Genomic DNA, 17075 nt, shown 5'->3' with positions numbered 1-17075 from the left:
AAACATGGAAATGACGATGATCTCAAATGTCTTGTTTTGTCCACAAACCAAAATCTTCCTTATATGGGGCAAAGAAACCAGAATTTCAGAGAAATTATCAGAGAAACTTTAAAATAAATTCTTTAAAAAAAACCCACTAAAAATAGTGATTGATTAACTTCGAAATCGATTAACAATCGATTAATCAGGTAATGTATTTCAGCCCTTCTCTGATTGTATGAACATGAAGGCGAATACTGTTAGTAAAAACTTTCACAGAGCATAAATAATCTCCAAACAGCTTCTGGTGTTCAAATCATTCGAGCCAAAATGAGCTGAGCAGCTGTAAATCACCTCCGTCGAGTGATGTTCAGCCTTATTTCTTAGGGAAACTGATCTGATGTGTGTGTGTGTGTGTGTGTATGTGTGTGTCACTGTCACCGTGAACAGAGTGTACAGCTGAGTCACTAAAGGTGTGACTGTATAGGAGGTGCCAGAAAAACACTTTCCACACATCTGTCGTACCTTTTTTGCGCGCCGTGTCGTCGGGGTCCAGATTCCGACTCACTGTCACGACCTTGATGAGGAGCCGGTTTCCTCCCTGTCGGATCATGTTGACCACCTGCCTGTGACCCACCTTCACCACGTTCTCCTGGTTTACCTGCGACAAACACACGGCAGCAAAGTCATGGACGACAGATTCGACTAAATGAAAGAGCTTTTCCAAACCCTTATCCTGCCACATGTACGTATTTAGCGCCTGTGTTAGGAGAGGAAGAAATCTATTGTGTTTCTTTAAATATTTGAAGCAACACCGGAGCATTTTAAATTCTTTATTTTTTGTTTTATTAACCCAAACACACTGAAGGAGAACACATATCACTGAATTTATCACTGGAATGGCTGTAGCTGTCTACCAGCATGAAGAAACAATATCATTTATTTACACAAGAATAAATAAACAACAAAAAGAGCAACGTAAAGCCGCTAAACAGACAGGAGTTGGTTTAAAATGTAACTCTACGCGGGTCAACAGATCTGTCTCCGCTGTGTTGTTACCGGCGCGTTGGTGATGTCTGAACACAAGCATCGGATCACTTTCAAAGTCAGAGTTTATTTCATCTCGTTGGACTCCAACAAGCGCTGCTTTGACTTCACAACAGTGGACATTTTGTTAATTAGAGAGAAAGGAGCAAACAGCTGTTTCAGCATGACCTTGTCTTCCCTGTCCCTGTCTCTCTCTCTCTCTCTGTCTGTCTGTCTCTCTCACACACACACACAGAGGTTCTCAGACTCCACATACACATAAAGACACCAGCATACAGGGGAAGCCTTATGTAATCTGCACTGTCTTCAACCCTCTTATGCAACTATGCTAGAAGGATGGACACACGCTCACACACACACACACACACACACACACAGTGATGAGGGGATAAAGGACATGTGGAACAAAGATCAGAGCAACAGCTTTCATGCACTAATCACTGTTTTTTTTTTGTTTTTTTTTAAAGAATGTTGCAAAATCCAGAATAATCAAAAACACTTAGTCACGTTTGTCAGTCGGATTTACAGTCGCTGGGATCTCAGGTGTTATTATTGATCAATAACAAGAAACTAAATGTTGCTGCTCCCGGCGTCAACTACACAAATTGTTGACCTAAATTCTCGAGTCAAACCAAGTGACGTAATAGTCATAGTTAAAGGGACAGTCCAGGTTTTTTGAAGTGTGTTTGTATGTGGTCGAAAAACAGATTTTGGTTGTTTGCTTGATTATGGAAAAACTCACAATCACAATTATTTGGGATTTTAAATCAGCATTATTTCAAATAATTACTCATGGACTTGAACTTGAAACAAATGGAATTTATTGCACATGAAAAAGTGGCGTTGAAAAATAAAAATGAAATGAACCTTTTGAATTGACCTTAAAATAAATTGGTGTATATTGTATATACAGTATATATATATATCTTTACTCATGCTGTGTGTGTTTAACACGGAGATTCCACTGAATGTGTGTGTTCTAGTTGCGATTAATTGCACAGCCATAATTTAATAAAAAGCTTGCCTAATAAAATCCGTGCCAGATTGAAGTCAGATTAATATTAAAGACATTTTAAGAATATGTTTGTCACTTTATCTTGTTAGTAGACATTATTTTCTAACTGGAAACTGAAGTTTCACTTGTTATTTAAGTTTTATTTATAAGGAGCTGAAATGAAAAAGTAATAATAATGGACCTTTATTGAGCTCTGATCGTCTGCTCCTACCTGGACAGACGATCAATGCCTCGCCGTCCGTTACAAGCACGTTAGTGATATTGACGAGTTTCCACAGGTATTGATTCTGCTGTGAACACACGACAGACACACAAACGGGCCACTAGAGCGTGTGATTAATTGAGCGAGTGAACAACGTGTCGTCTAGTCACGCACGCGCGCGCACGCACACACACACACAAACACGATCATCATCATCATAACCATTACAACAGTTCCACAACATTAAGCATCATCGCCCCATTTAGCCGAACACAGGCGGCACAGCATCTGCAACTGATATCTCAATAAATCTGCTGCGATGCACATGCTCCCGCCTCGCTCGCTGACAGTCACTAATGTGATATATCATTTATAATCTGACCCACACGCAGACGCAATAATCACATCAGTAATCACATGCAGCTAATCCAGCCTGTCGGAGCAGGAGAGGGTTAACGGCTGATGTGTCCTCATTAATGTAAACAGACAGTGTCTGCTTTAGGCATGGCACGGCATGAATATCTCATGTCGCAATTATCACGACCGATATAACTGTGATTAACAATATTATTGCACGCGTGCTTGTGTTTTTATTTATTCAGACATCCACCCTCGTTGGTGGGTTGGAGAATGGAAAGAAGATTAGAAAAATGTTTTATTGTAACGACTACAATGTGATATTGGAGTGTAAGGACACTGAGAGACAGAATTAGTCTTGTTGACTCTCCTGGCTGGCTCCAGGTCAGAGAGGAGCAGTCAGGGGACAGAGCAGTGAGCCAGTGACCACAGAGACAAATAAGCCGCTCACACGCTAGAGTGGAAGGGACTGATGGATGGTTCATAGCAGCCATTACCCTACTGGCACACATCCAAAAAACACGTGACAAAAGCAGCAACAGACACAAATACACTCCACCTGACACACACGCACGCACATTATTGTTAACTTCAAGTTTTGAGAAAATAATCAGGGTTCTGGAAACTACTGTGACTCGAGACCTCACTATCTCCTGTGTCAGGACGGGGAACGTGTCGACTGCCAGTTTAACCCAAACACAGAGAAATGGTCTGGAACGTCGGTCGGTAGCAGACTATCTGCGTGGATACGGAGCCGTTCCTGACGTGACTGTTCAAAGAAAGAAAACCTAACGTCCGTGAAAAGTTAAAAAGTGCAGGATTTCTCTGTTTATTCACAATATAATGTGCATAAAGTCTATGTACTGAACGTGGATGGGGCCTCTCTTAACATAGCTTTCTCTACCATTATCCCGCTGCAAAGACCCTCTTCTTCTGCCAGGTAAAGTTTCCCCTCATTTGAGCAAACTGGCAGGGACTGGTATTATCGCAATTTATCGACATTTGCCCTGGAGAATCGATTATCTTATTGCACGAGGAGGACATTTTGACCACCCCTATAACAGGGATACAAGAAAAACAGATTTTAGTCACTTGGCAAAATGCTCACTTAATTACAAATCTACACGGGATGAAGGAGACACTGGTGGAGTGAAGGTAATCGAAGTAAACTCAGAATGTTGCCCACCGTAATCAATGGTTTTCAGTGCTAACGATGGAGAAACATTGATCCTGACATAAAAACTAGGCTGAAATAAATATCCATGATTATTTAAATACACTGCCTCTCACTACCACTCTCCCCTCAGTTTATAACCGCTTCCCTAAGAGGTCTCGTGAGAGACGTGAGGGCTTAACTACACCCAGTAATATGTGAATTTTCATTCTTTTTAAACCTTGCAGCACATGCATGTTTGAGATTAGAGGAAAGGAAATTCCCTCTAGTGCTTGATGGAGTCTGTAACTAAAAACTTCAGAGTCTGAGGAGGCAGAAACCAGTTCTTAAACCAGGACAAAGGTTACTGCTGCGACAGCTTCTGTGCAGACTGGAAATGACATCAGCGATCCTGCTGTAGCTGGATAAGACTGCGTGCATCCAGCTGCATCGCAAAGTGTTTCCTTATCCTCAAAGCAAAGGGTTAAATACTTAAAAGTCTCTCATCTTAAGGGTGTAACACCACACTAAGGCTTCAGTGTCGGGCTGCACACTCTGCATCCTGGCCTCGTGGACTCCACAGACCCTCATTTCACCCTGTCACTAGACTGCGGTCGCTGCCACACTGCAGCCCCCGCTCTCATCTCACTGACGTCCTCCACTCTCCAGCAAACTATTCCTCAGTCTCCTGTGACTCGGCTCAGCGCTGCTCTTAAAAGCTGCATTATGACTGTGTACACAGTACGGAACAACATGTCCCCGGTTGCTAGGCGACAGTTGCTGTGCGATACCACTGGAGGTGGGACTGGTGCCAAGAATGTTATCGTGTGAAGAGGGGTGGGCTTCGGTGGGGGGTGGGCAGTGGATGATACCATTCATCATTGAATGGGGATGTTGCTGAGTGTTTTTGTCAATGGACGTCTTTGCAGCCATCTTAAAGGATTTAGTCGATAGCCTCATTTTGACAGTTTGTTGTTTTTCGCTCCCTGAGCACAGTGGACTCAGGCATGCTGCTCTCTGCACGCTGCACCTAGAAATGAATTATTTATAGGAAACAACGCTTCCACTCCCGAGTTATTTTAAGACTGAATATCATGTCATCTCAGTGCATTGACTTGTGGGATTTGTGTACACCCAGCAGCATGTGTGAGGGACTCCTGATTTCCACTAAGAGGTTGATAGATTGGTGTAAAAGTGTTTACGGTGGGCGGCAAGCTGTGACATTTGATCAGAGTTGCGACGACTCTCGTCGACCAAGCCAATCAGAGACTAGGACGGGGCGATGGCAGCGGAAAAGCAGGAACACTACAGTGGTTTATGAACAAAAGGAAGAGGCAGAAACAATAAAGACAGTCAAAAGTAAAGGTAATTGGAATGACTAGGATCATACGAATATAGAAAATAATAAATATAATGGTAATAAAAACAATAGAATAGATACTTTGACGACTTTTTCAACCTTATAGACCTGAGCTTTAAAGAACAATATTCAACTCCATCACCATCTTTGGCCTTCTTATATCTAAAATGATGGAAGTGCTGCCTCCGTCTCTGCTTCAGTCCCTCGGCTGATATGAGACAAACCATTTTTGGCTCCAGATGTAACCTGGGGTCTATGAAGAGGGATTTACTGTTGCAGGCAGTAAATACTGCAGAAACATAAACACACAACATGCAGTGTATATACCAAGCCTAGATATCACCACGGATTTTCTAAATCAAATCAATTCCTATTCCCTAAACTTAGAAATAAATTTGGATTCAATTCAATTCCATATAAGATAGATATTTTATATTCATTCACAGATATTTCAGTTTCCTTGGTTAGGAAAGAGATATTCACAAAACTAATGCTGCAAATTGTACAAAATGTTAACATTATAATTTGACCACAATGTAGTTACATTAATGCTTTTAAATACTGTTTAACTAAATGATTGTAAACAAGAATAAGAAGTAAATGTTTGTCTTTATATGAAGCACGAATAAAGTGTAGTGCAGCGTTTCCCAAAGTGTGGGCCACGGCCACCTGGTGGGCCATGAAAGGTCATTGGATATAAATAAATCTGTTTTTTAAGTGGTTATCACTGTTGCCTTTGCAGCAAGAAAACTTCGAGTCTGTCTGGGTTTAGCAATTGAGAAGGTGTGCTAGCAAGTGCATGCTATCTTCCACACGTCCGTAGAAGAAGAAGAATATCACAGACATTGTGGAAATGAATAATGAGTGTCGCATAAACCCAAACAGCTTGGGATCATATCTGCTGACTTGTCTGAAACTTTCAATTAACAGAGGGAGTAATGCTACCATCAGGCTCCCATCTCGTAGTCTGTGGACACATTGTTCGCTAAAGTAGATTCGGGAGCAGGCTATTGAAAGAGCCACTGTAACCCGCTTTAACTATTTCCCTTCATCTGTAATTACCATCTCGGGCGCCTCGTTTGTCACCGTTCTCATGATGTCGGCACAAACACAGAGAGCAGCGCACAGGAATATCTAGATTAGATTAAAGATGTTCTCTGTCTTTGTTTGGTTTTGACCATGTCATCAAGTGCGGATAGAGAACACAGGCTTTGTAGACAGACATTAAGAAAGATTAAAGTCTAAATATTTTGGTCACATGTGCTCTGAAAAGCAGCCTGAGAAGGTATTTCTTCAGGTAATACATAGTCTCACATGAGACTATTGCTGTCTCATGAAGCTTCTTGCCAAGTCTCTGTTTTTTGGAAAAGTCTCACAAGATTTGTGCATATAAGTAGATTTTGAATCAATATCAGATTTCAAATGAAGGTCAATATGCATACTTGCAAATACTTTTTTTTTTAACCCAGCCCAAGTATATTCCGTAATAATTCAAAAAAGATTGACTGAGAAGTGAAGAAGTGAATTTGCTTTAAACAAGCAGGCGGTATAACATTTCAAATCAATGAAGCCATCACTGATCTAGGAACAGCTGTTCTCCACTAATCAAATAAAGATGCCTCTCTTGTTTTCTGATGTCCTCCCAATTAATCAGCATTACGACCCATCCAATAATACTCCTTCAGGAGGGAACTGATGAAACTGATAGAGTGAGGATGATCGTCATGTGCTTCAAATATCAAACCAATAAGATTCATCCGCTGCTTCTTAGTTTTAACACAGTTAATAACATTTTTTTTGTACAAAGGACAATAGCTAGTTTCTTCTCCAATATCACATTACCAAAATCGAATTTTCCCCAAATCTTTTTTGCCCACAGTTGGTAAATAAGGTTGTTTGTGAAAACACATGTCGAGGGAACGTGATGTTTAAACAGATAGGATTACATTGTTTTTATTTTTCAAGATATTAGAAATTATACTGATTTAGTTTACATAGCTTGTGTTCTCAACCCAGCGTATGCTTTTGAATTATTTCCTGAAGCAGCTGCCACTGTAACTACAAACAGTCTTGTTTACAGGAGTAAATAGTGCATTTGTTAGGCACTATTTTCAGCTGTGGATAAATACATATTTGATGCTTCAGTGAATATTAACAGCCGCACAAAGGTGTGTGCATATGTGTGACTATGTTCATGAATGCCATAATGAGCAGGAAACAACACATTTTATGTTGCAGCTGTTTTAACCGCACAACAGTGGACATACAATGACATCTAATTATAGAAAAATGAAAATTGCAAGGAGAGTGTCTTTGTTCAAACTTGACCAATCCCAAAAGAAAGTTAAATGAATCCAATGCAGTCATAACGCTCCATCTTTAGCTACGTTACAATTACCTGAGTTTGTACTGCTTGAAATGTAACAAACCATCTGGAACCATTGTCTAGAACCATTGATGGTACCACATCATAACCTCGTTATATTGTTGTTATATGTTAATACCACCAAAAGCATGTTCTACAAAGGTTGAATGAAGGTTGTGACAAAAGTAACATTGTTAATAATGAATAATGTTCTAGGATCCGAATGTGCAACCAAAAGCTAACGTTAGAAGAACTTTAGGAAAACTTTCCATGACAACCATAGGACAACCTAGGGCAAACATACAGGGAACGTTCCTGCAACTAAAAGGTAAGAAATTGTTAGCTGGGATGTAGGCCTGTCTCATCCAATTATTTAGTTTGCTATAGATGACAACAACATTCTGAAAAAGCACACAGCAGGTCAGTACATATTGTCCTAACTCTAGTCAACTAGAGAAGGAATACAGTCTCTGTTTCAGCGGGATACAGTCACATGTATCACAGCCAATCATTTTTGCTGATCTTGAAATTGTTCTTTAGATGCTTAAAACTTAAAAAGACAAATACAAGTTAGGGAGAAACCACATGTATGTGTGTTTGTGCACCCTTACTACCACTAGACTGAAGACATACAGACTATACGGTATGTTAAGATGGTCACTATGTCACATACGGCAATCACAGACCCATACATTTGTGCCATGACTGATGTGATGACGTTAAGAGGAAGAGTGGCTGGATCATGAGGCGAAGACTGTAAATAAACAATGGCGTCCAAAGCTTTGTGTATGATACTTTATTAAGGTAATTTATCCCTTATCTTTCACTTCATCCTCTTGATGATTTACTCTCCGTACTTTCGCACGTCCAGATTCGTCAGTGTCATGGATCATAGTTGGCAAACTTTTTGCTGGGAGGTTGGGAGCTGTCTCAGATCTGTCCTTGATTGTCTTTCATAACGACACACAACATGGACATGTTCAAATGTTCAGGGCTGAAAGGTCCCGAAACCCTACGTGTGTTGGATCTCAGCCCAGAGACACGACCTAATGCCAGAACCAAACCAGGGCTGTGTGTGTTCAGAGATGTTTATTTGTAGATTGTTGCGCCAGCGGCCCCGTGACCCCCCCACGTGAAGGATAAAGAAGTAGATGATGTATGGACGGATGAATGTTGTATTATAAACCGACTGTCGGACGAAAACTGGGGGCGAAATCTAAAAAAACGAGGTCAGACAGCAACTGCAGACTTCTGACAGTGTGTCTGGTTTCAACAACAGCAGTTTCGCTCTTCTATATTTAACCGCATGTAGAATCGTTGTGCCTTCAGGACGACACACTGTCAGTGGACTAAAAAATAAAAATAAATAAATAAATAATAACAAAAAAGAGATTTGTTTCCATAGGTACCCCGGAGATTATTATCTTAACATAAACCTCGGCCTCTCTCACTGCCCGTACCCATAAAAATGTGAAATGTGAAAGACTGCTTACTGCATGACTGACTGACTGATTGTGTGTGTCCTCTAAGAGATTCATGATGGCAGACACCTGATACACACACAACTCTAAAGGTACAGTAGACAGGATTTTTTTTGGCACTACTGTTCAATAAAACTTTTCAGTATAACATAACTCAAGTCATCCAAAAGAGCTGCATGTGGCTCTTCTGTGGCTCCCTGTAGCTTTGAAAGGAAAACAACACCTCTTATTTAGAGATCAAGGTGATATAATACAAGTTATTTTTTTAACATTTTGTCAACTAAAAATATTCGTCACATCCTATGTATACGTCAAATGCAATATTTAAAAACCTAAATTCAGTTCATGTGTACATGAAAAAGTGCACATTTGGATCCACATACTCATTTTTCTGAAGCATGAGCTACATAAAATCTAAACATCTTTTAATTTGATCAATTTTCCACAAATAATGGAAGGATACAAATAAGTCTACACATGCCTACATTGTTTTTTTTGTGTGTGTGTTTTTTTGTTTTGTCAACAGCTACATATACATGAAATGAATTAAAGTGTACTTCTTTGTACTTCTTAAATTTCACAAATGCAACAAACTTTAGTTATTATATTTAAAAGTAAAACTTTCTACATGATCTTATGTTATTTTATGGGTCAACTAGGTTTTTACGGCTCCAGATTAATTATACTGTGGATGGAGAGGGGTCAAAAATGGCTCTACTGATACTGGAGGTTGCAGACCTCTTAGCTAGAGACGTACCTGTGGTGGTAATTGCAGGAATAATTAATTTACTCCAGAACTTTATCAGAAAACACGCCTGAGAGTAGCATGAATGTATGCAATTACGTTAACACAAAAAATACCGTTGTATACATTTTTGGTCATGCTGCCCAGCACCAATATTTTCCCATAATTGTTCAGCCCTATAAGCCGCAGTGTTTGAAATGTTCCTTCTGTTCATTTTAAACCCATTGGTTTAATGAACAGCGGCTAGATGATCCCAGAGGACGGCAGCCAGTAATGATGACCAGAGCTCAGCCTGCGCATGTGTGTGTGTGTGTGTGTGTGTGTGTGTGTGTCTCACTCTGTGAATAAAAGAAGGGCAAGAAGTGCACAACAAAGACGTCACTTATGACCTGTGTAACCTTCGGCCTTTCAAGTGTAGCAGCATCAGCACAAAAGCGAACACAACACTCACACTATCTATCCGTCGTTCAGTCGTCTTACAAAGGCAAAGTCAACAAGCTGCACTGACACAAAGCCGCCGACGCCGAGTGTTCCCACGGATGGGGTCTACGACAAGCACCCACACATTTAAGAAAGTGATCCGAATGTTTGTGTATCGAAAGTGTGCGCGCATCCTCCTGCCAAGCAGCGAGAGGCAATAACAGAGTGACGCTCCGCCAAGCCCTAAATCATGCATGCAAATGGATCTGTTCAGTTAATGTACGTTAAAGAGGGAAACTCGTGCAGACACAAAAACAGATGTTCAAACAAACACACGCGCGCACGCACACACACACACACACAGGTCTGTGCACCTGTTCTTCTTAGGACACTGATTGACCTCCATTCATTTGGAGAGTCTAAACAAAGCGTAACCATAACCAGTTAATACCCTATCCATAACCTTAACCTAACCACAATTATTAATGTTTTACTGATGTGAGACATATTTATGCTTCAGTATTTGATGTTTTCTGTCCATAAAAAAAGTTTAAAACCACAATTCAAGAGCAAAAATGTACAATTTATCGCAATAATTCTCAATATCGACTCATTTTAAACACTAAAGTAGGACTGTTCAACAAACATGTAAGGATGCAATATTTTCATCTGTTTTGTCACAGTCTACTGACAAACAGCAGAGAGGGAGCTCAGCAGCAGTAAAGACAGCAAACAGTTAAATCTCTGCTCCTCTTCCTCTGTTCATGCATATCACTGATACAGTATTGAGTGACCACCAACCTTTTCTGTTGCCAATATTACTGTCGCTGCTACAGATACAGTAGTTAGTTTGAAATTGTGTTTCATATATAAAATATGATGTAATAAATGCGTTTTCCTACAAAAATCTGTTTTTTTGACATATTCATGATTTATAGCTTTACTTTGGCTTTTGTATTGTAGTCCCTAAAACACATAATAATTTGTGACAATACAATACCACAGCATGTATTAACGATTAAGATCAGGAAATAGGTGATGAATAAATGGTAGTAGAATGTACCGGAGACCACCAAATATGGGCTTTTATGGACAAATATTTGCTTCCATGTCCTTGTGGAAGTGTTCTGTATTCAAAATGTGCAACAGTTAATGCCTGCTCCACGTGGATTCTCATTTATCCAAGTCACAATGCTCCAAATGTCAACACATCCGTAGCAAATGCACTTAGAGGTTTCTTGAATTTGAAAAAATCTACTGTGAAAATACAATAATTCCCACTGATTCAATAACCATTGGAGACCATTGGAGACAACTCTGATGCAAGAGTCTTGCAGTCCTTCCACAGTGACATGAAACTCAATTAACGTCCGCCATTATGTCCAACCTTCAATTGTAAATCCGTTAAATGTTCATACAACAAATTAATTGTCACCCTCCACATGAAGACAGAGAGTACACAGAGGCTGTCAAGTAAATATGACATCCATCTCTGCACAGAAAATGTGTTCACTGCAGCTCCTCTGGTGGTTCTGTGGAGGGATTATATACTAGAGCCAATCGGCTGCCATGGTAACTGCATCACCACTGTATCCTGACTACTACAGGACAGGATGCACAACTCCAACCACCATGTTTGTAGATTCTGAGGAGAGAATTTAACGTTTAGCCCACTTACAGTTTATTGTAGGATTTTGATTCATCATCAAACAATGAGTAGGTTTTAGTTGTATTTTTCTTGCGTTTGTAACATATGTATAACGTGTGCCAGGGGACAGTTTGCACCCAGTTTGCAATGGGGTTAATTTTGACATGAACTACGGATCCTAAAAAAATGTGATGTCTGAAATTAAACATTTGTGATCTGCCTACACGCAGTCACCTGCAGACTCATTCCAGAGCCATTATTAGCTGTAGCTCCACTGCGTATAACTGAAGAGGTGCAAAATGTAAAAAGGATAAGAGACAGTGCATTGATTTTGGTGACACATAAAAGTCTTACAGACTAACATTAACCTGTTAAAAACAGGTTAATGTTAGTCTGTTGCCAACAAAATGAATGCAATGCACAGTTATCTTGTGTAATTTCACTTTGTCACCAACTGTCTATCCCTACTACCACCTCCAAATGACCAAATTCACCAAAATAAATGAAAATAAGTCACTTGTGTGAGGTGTTAAAGTCATCTTATTTGTAAGCAGATAATAAGGTGGATGACGGTAGAACGGATTAATAACTAAAGATTTAGAACGATTTTCAACTAATCACTATCACAAAATAGTGCCCTGGTGTTTTTTTTTTAGTAAGGCCAACGAAGGCTACTATTTCAGCTGGAGCTGCACTTCTATACACTGATACTTAAATACAACATCAGCAACGATCATCTGAAGTTACTTTACCTCTCAGGAGATGTTTGGATTCCAAACTGCAGTCTAAGGTCAAAGTAAAAAAGTGCTGTCAGTGATATTCTGCTCATGCTCATTAGAGAATATGAGCTTTGGACAGCTAACTAGCTGGAGGCTGTGCAGCTGTGAATTTATCAAACACTTTCAGGATCTTTGATGCATTTTCTTTAACACATTGGCGCTCCTGATCACACTCACAGCTCAATAAATAAATGTATAGGAACTGGAGCGATGACGGAAGGCATCATTGTTCTACTGTTACAGAAACTTAACAACCAAAGGACGGACTTCTGGTTCAAAAAACTAAGATGGTGCTGGACAAAATGCTAAACTGGGGGCTCCAAAACAGGAGTTCACAAACTAACGTGGGATGTCATTTTAACGTCACACCTCCAGAACCACGAGGCTGGCGTTGCACAGCGGCTTTACGGCGTCGTTTGTCTCGGTTTATACGAAAAAAGATGGAATAACAACATCAATATAGGGGGAAATGCTGTACATCAAAGGGGCTGAGATAAACATGGGCTAAAGTCGAGGAGAGAGCGAGATGAGATGACACTGAGGAGGAGCTGCAGACACAGATACTCATTTCATGCTCCATTTAACAGAAACACAAAATGAACCAATCCACAGTGCGCGCATATACTCAAGCACACACACACACACACACACACACTTACACACCCACAGTCATTACAGAGTTACACAAAAAAAAAAACCAAAAACTCAAAATAGACAGTGCTTTTTTTCTGCAAATCACTGCAGCTGTGATATGATTTTCATAGTTGAGCGTACGTCAGTGACTGAGGCATTTCTTACAGTGAATAGAGACAACATACTAGGGCTGTGCCATATTATATTGACTATGACAATATTGAGATTCATTTGTATAAAAATGTGATATTACAGTTTAAACGACATAGCTGCATGTTGACTTCTGATCTTGATGACATTACAAAACAAGCAAGGCTGAAATCCAAATCATCTACTGCTGTCTCACTTGGTAAATTGACGTTACTTAACCCAAGCGGGGGCAGGACAAAAAAAAACTTTTTAAGCCCCTTAAGAATTTTTTTTGTAAAATTCATTGGGTGATTTTAATATTTTGCTGGCCCTTGAAGTTATTTTAAATGAATCCACTATATCCACCTGCTTCTGCCATCTTGTGCCGATAGATACACTAAATACACTCATCATTTCTATCTTATATACCCCAATAACATATACATGTGGTTTCACGTCATTTTCACGAGCAGCAGTACTCGGAAGAGATCAAATACAGTTGCACAGAAACCATGAAAGGCACAGTTAACCAGTCCTTGAGGTTTTACAGGATTAGATGTGTTTGAATATTACTGAGAAACAAATACCTAACATACCAAACTAATTAAATTGGAAAAATCATGTGAAACCAAGACAAAATTTCATAAGCTATGACTATAAAAAGCCGTCAAAAACGCATCTGTGCTCCTCATGACATCAAAACTGACAGTACAAGAGTCACCCATAGTTGTAACATGGAAAATAAGTTCAGCATCTTTCATTTCACCAGGAATGCATCTTCACTGGTGTGAGCTGCTGGGACGGTCAGCACTCATTTTATAGACCAAGCTAGGGCAGCTTCAGGAAAAAAACTATGCAGGGAATACAAAATAAATGTGGCACAGCTCCTACCTCTATGAGGAAGTCCCCCGTTCTGAGTCCCGCCTGCCACGCTACTCCTCCCTCATCCACCGACTCCAGGTACTGCAGGGCGGGGAAGGCAGGCGTGGGGGTAAACTCCTCGATGGGCGTGTCCGCTGTAATACAGAACATGAATATCTTTACTGCGACATCATGATGGAATATTGTGATATAAGTTTTAGTTCATATTTCCCACCTGCTACTGAACAGCTGTGTTTTCCCACTTTTTTTCTCTAGACCGGCCTCCTCTTGACCAGATTAGTTGCTCATTGGCCCTCAGGTTATTTGAGTTTGACACCCCTAACTTAGAGTGTACGTCATAAAATAAATGGTCAGATATGTACTGCTGTATTTGCATTTCATAATGAAAGCTTCACCAGAACGCGATCAAACTCATATAGAGTATGTTTGCCACTTCATCTCGTGGTTTCGAGAGTTTGTGGCAATGGGAGCTGCTATACCCGCACTACTACTACTGCTGCTGCTGTCTTTGGCAAGTTTGTGTCACTTTGGGAAAACCTGAATGAAGAACTTGGAGCACATCAGTCACAAAATAACACATTTGAACTTAGTGATGGAGGCAGCAGAGGAAACGTGGCCTTAAGATTAAATAAAGGAGCATTTATAAATAGTGGGATGATGACTTAAAGTACATATAATTCTTATTTCTTATTACTATGCAGTCCAGTGCAGTGGTTCCCTTTAAAGTCCTAAATATTCCGTATCAGTTTACCGCACAGCCTGCACTGTACTGTCACTCCCCCACTCTCCCGACACATGGCTGCAGCCTGACCTTTCCTCCTTCTCGTCCTTGCTCTCAAGGAGGGCAAATAAATAAAAGAAATAATAGCTGCGAGGAAACCAGTGTTACTTTCTGAAAGTCATGTCTCTACTGGAAGACACAGCCCGGGAGCACATACGAAGATGTTTACATGAATGTGATGACTATGTTTCTTTAGGTGTAAATCTGTGTGTATGTATGTGTGTGTGAGTGAGAAAGAGAGAGAGAGGGGGGGGGGGGGGGGGGGGTAAGAGGCAGAGAATAAAAACAGGGAGAAATGCAGAGAGCAAAAGAGGATGTGAGCTTATGTGACAGCTCGAGCATCAACGCATGTGTGTGTGTGTGTTCAACCCCGTGCATGATAAGCTCAGCTGGGTCAATTCCCTGGGGTGATAGCAGCATTTGTGAGTGTATTTGTGCGTGTGTGTCAGAATGACTAGAACATTCCTCTTGTTTTCCAAGCTAAATCCCTGTTTCCTCCCTCTCCGTCTCTGCCTCCATCTCTTTCCTCTATGTGTCTTTAAAAAAAAATAACAACGAAGAAAAAAAAAGACAGGAACATGAATTTACTAAAATTACCCCTGCACAATAACCAGGGTGTAGAACCAATCAAACAGCGCTGCACAGTTGTGGAATGCAACGTGGATTATGACATGGCAAGCATCGTCATAGAAACCGATACAGCAGTATAAACTGGACTATTTTTAGAGCTAATCTCGTGGCCTGGTGAGATATCAACCTGGCAAGATAGGGCAACTCACATCACAACAAGTCATGATGCAGTGATGGTTGAGGGGAGACAAGGCAGGTACATTGGTATCTTTTCTTGATGGCACTTGTGATGTCATCGCTGATGTTTAATGGCCCTACACAACACATACACACACACGCTCACAGACACACACATATACAGTGGCAATTGTTGGCTGGGTGCAATCAGCTGCATCCCTGACAGCGATAAAACAAGCCACTGCAACTTAACTGGCACTGTGTGTGTGTGTGTGTGTACACGTGCATTTATGAGCTAGTTATGAGTGTTTCTGGTATAAACACTGACCTTGTCAGGACCAGCATTCCTAATGAGGTGATGGTTAGAGGTAAGATGTGAATTGTGGTTAGGACAAGAGTAGGTAGGGTAAGGCACTAGCTGGTTATGGTTGAGAGGCACAGTGTGTAACATTTTTAGCAACATGTATTGGTGAAGTCGCATGTTGCAGCTGAATAACCCTAATCTCTCCCTTCCCTTGCCTTTAGAGTTCTGATGCTTCAGTGAGCATCAGAACTCTAAAGATAAGTTAAGTATATTCATTGTGGGCTGTTGTAAAAACATGGTGATGTCCCAAAATGTCAATAGATCATTCTGTGGTAATGAAAAACAAACAATTCAAACAACATTTTTATAAAAATAATTTCACCTAAAATTTACAGAATCGACCTTTAAGTTAGGGATTAAGTTTTGGTTAAGCTACAGTGCAATTAAATTAGGTTTTTATGTTTTTCTTTTTGCATGTTTCTGGTGGCTTTGTGTGTGTACAACTCCAAGAATTTGACATTTTGACCTTGTGGGGACATTTTGTCAAGGCCAAACAACTTTAAAGGGCTTTTTCGGCCGGGTTGAGACCTGGTTTTAGGGTCACGGTTAGAATTGGGTTATTGTTAGGGGTTAGGAAAAGGGAGGTGCACGGTCCTTCCCTTGCTGTCCTAGTCTCAGTCGTTAATGAGAATGGACACGTCACTTCCCATAGTGGACAGTGGTCCATCCCTCATGGATAAGTCTATTTATCCTTTCAGTTTGTTTTTTCTTCTTTTGTTGTGTAATAATACAATTCTTTTTTTTTCCACATTTCGGGATCTTGGTGTCTGGTTTTAGGGTTAGGGTAAAGGGTTAAGACACTTAGTTGTGATAAGGTAGGGGGTGCAGGAGTGCATTTTGTCTATGATGTGTCCTCACTAAGATATAAACACAAGTTTGTGAGTGTGTTGGGGGGGTTTGTACAGCATCTGTCTATATGATCTCTCACACACACTCACACACAATCACGAGTCCCGTATCACACACGCAGACTGTCACGCTTTGTCCA

At 40.4% G+C, this 17075-nt stretch overlaps 1 protein-coding gene across 3 annotated transcripts in view; it reads right to left on the bottom strand.

Moving 5' to 3' along the window:
• LOC131459313 (SH3 and multiple ankyrin repeat domains protein 2-like) overlaps positions 1–17075 on the bottom strand; it is a 145217-nt gene that overhangs the window by 22956 nt on the left and 105186 nt on the right. For all 3 annotated transcript variants that reach the window (XM_058628983.1, XM_058628985.1, XM_058628986.1), the window contains exons 17-18: positions 14205–14329; positions 505–640 (exon numbers count right to left, since the gene is read on the bottom strand). In XM_058628983.1, coding sequence (XP_058484966.1) covers positions 505–640; positions 14205–14329 — 261 coding nt within the window. The remainder of the gene's footprint in view (positions 1–504; positions 641–14204; positions 14330–17075) is intronic.

Source organism: Solea solea, chromosome 5, assembly GCF_958295425.1.
Source record: "Solea solea chromosome 5, fSolSol10.1, whole genome shotgun sequence".
NCBI classification, from domain to species: Eukaryota; Metazoa; Chordata; class Actinopteri; order Pleuronectiformes; family Soleidae; genus Solea; species Solea solea.
The sequence above is the reverse complement of the archived record's forward strand: the minus strand, read 5'-3'. Positions and strand labels throughout refer to the sequence as shown.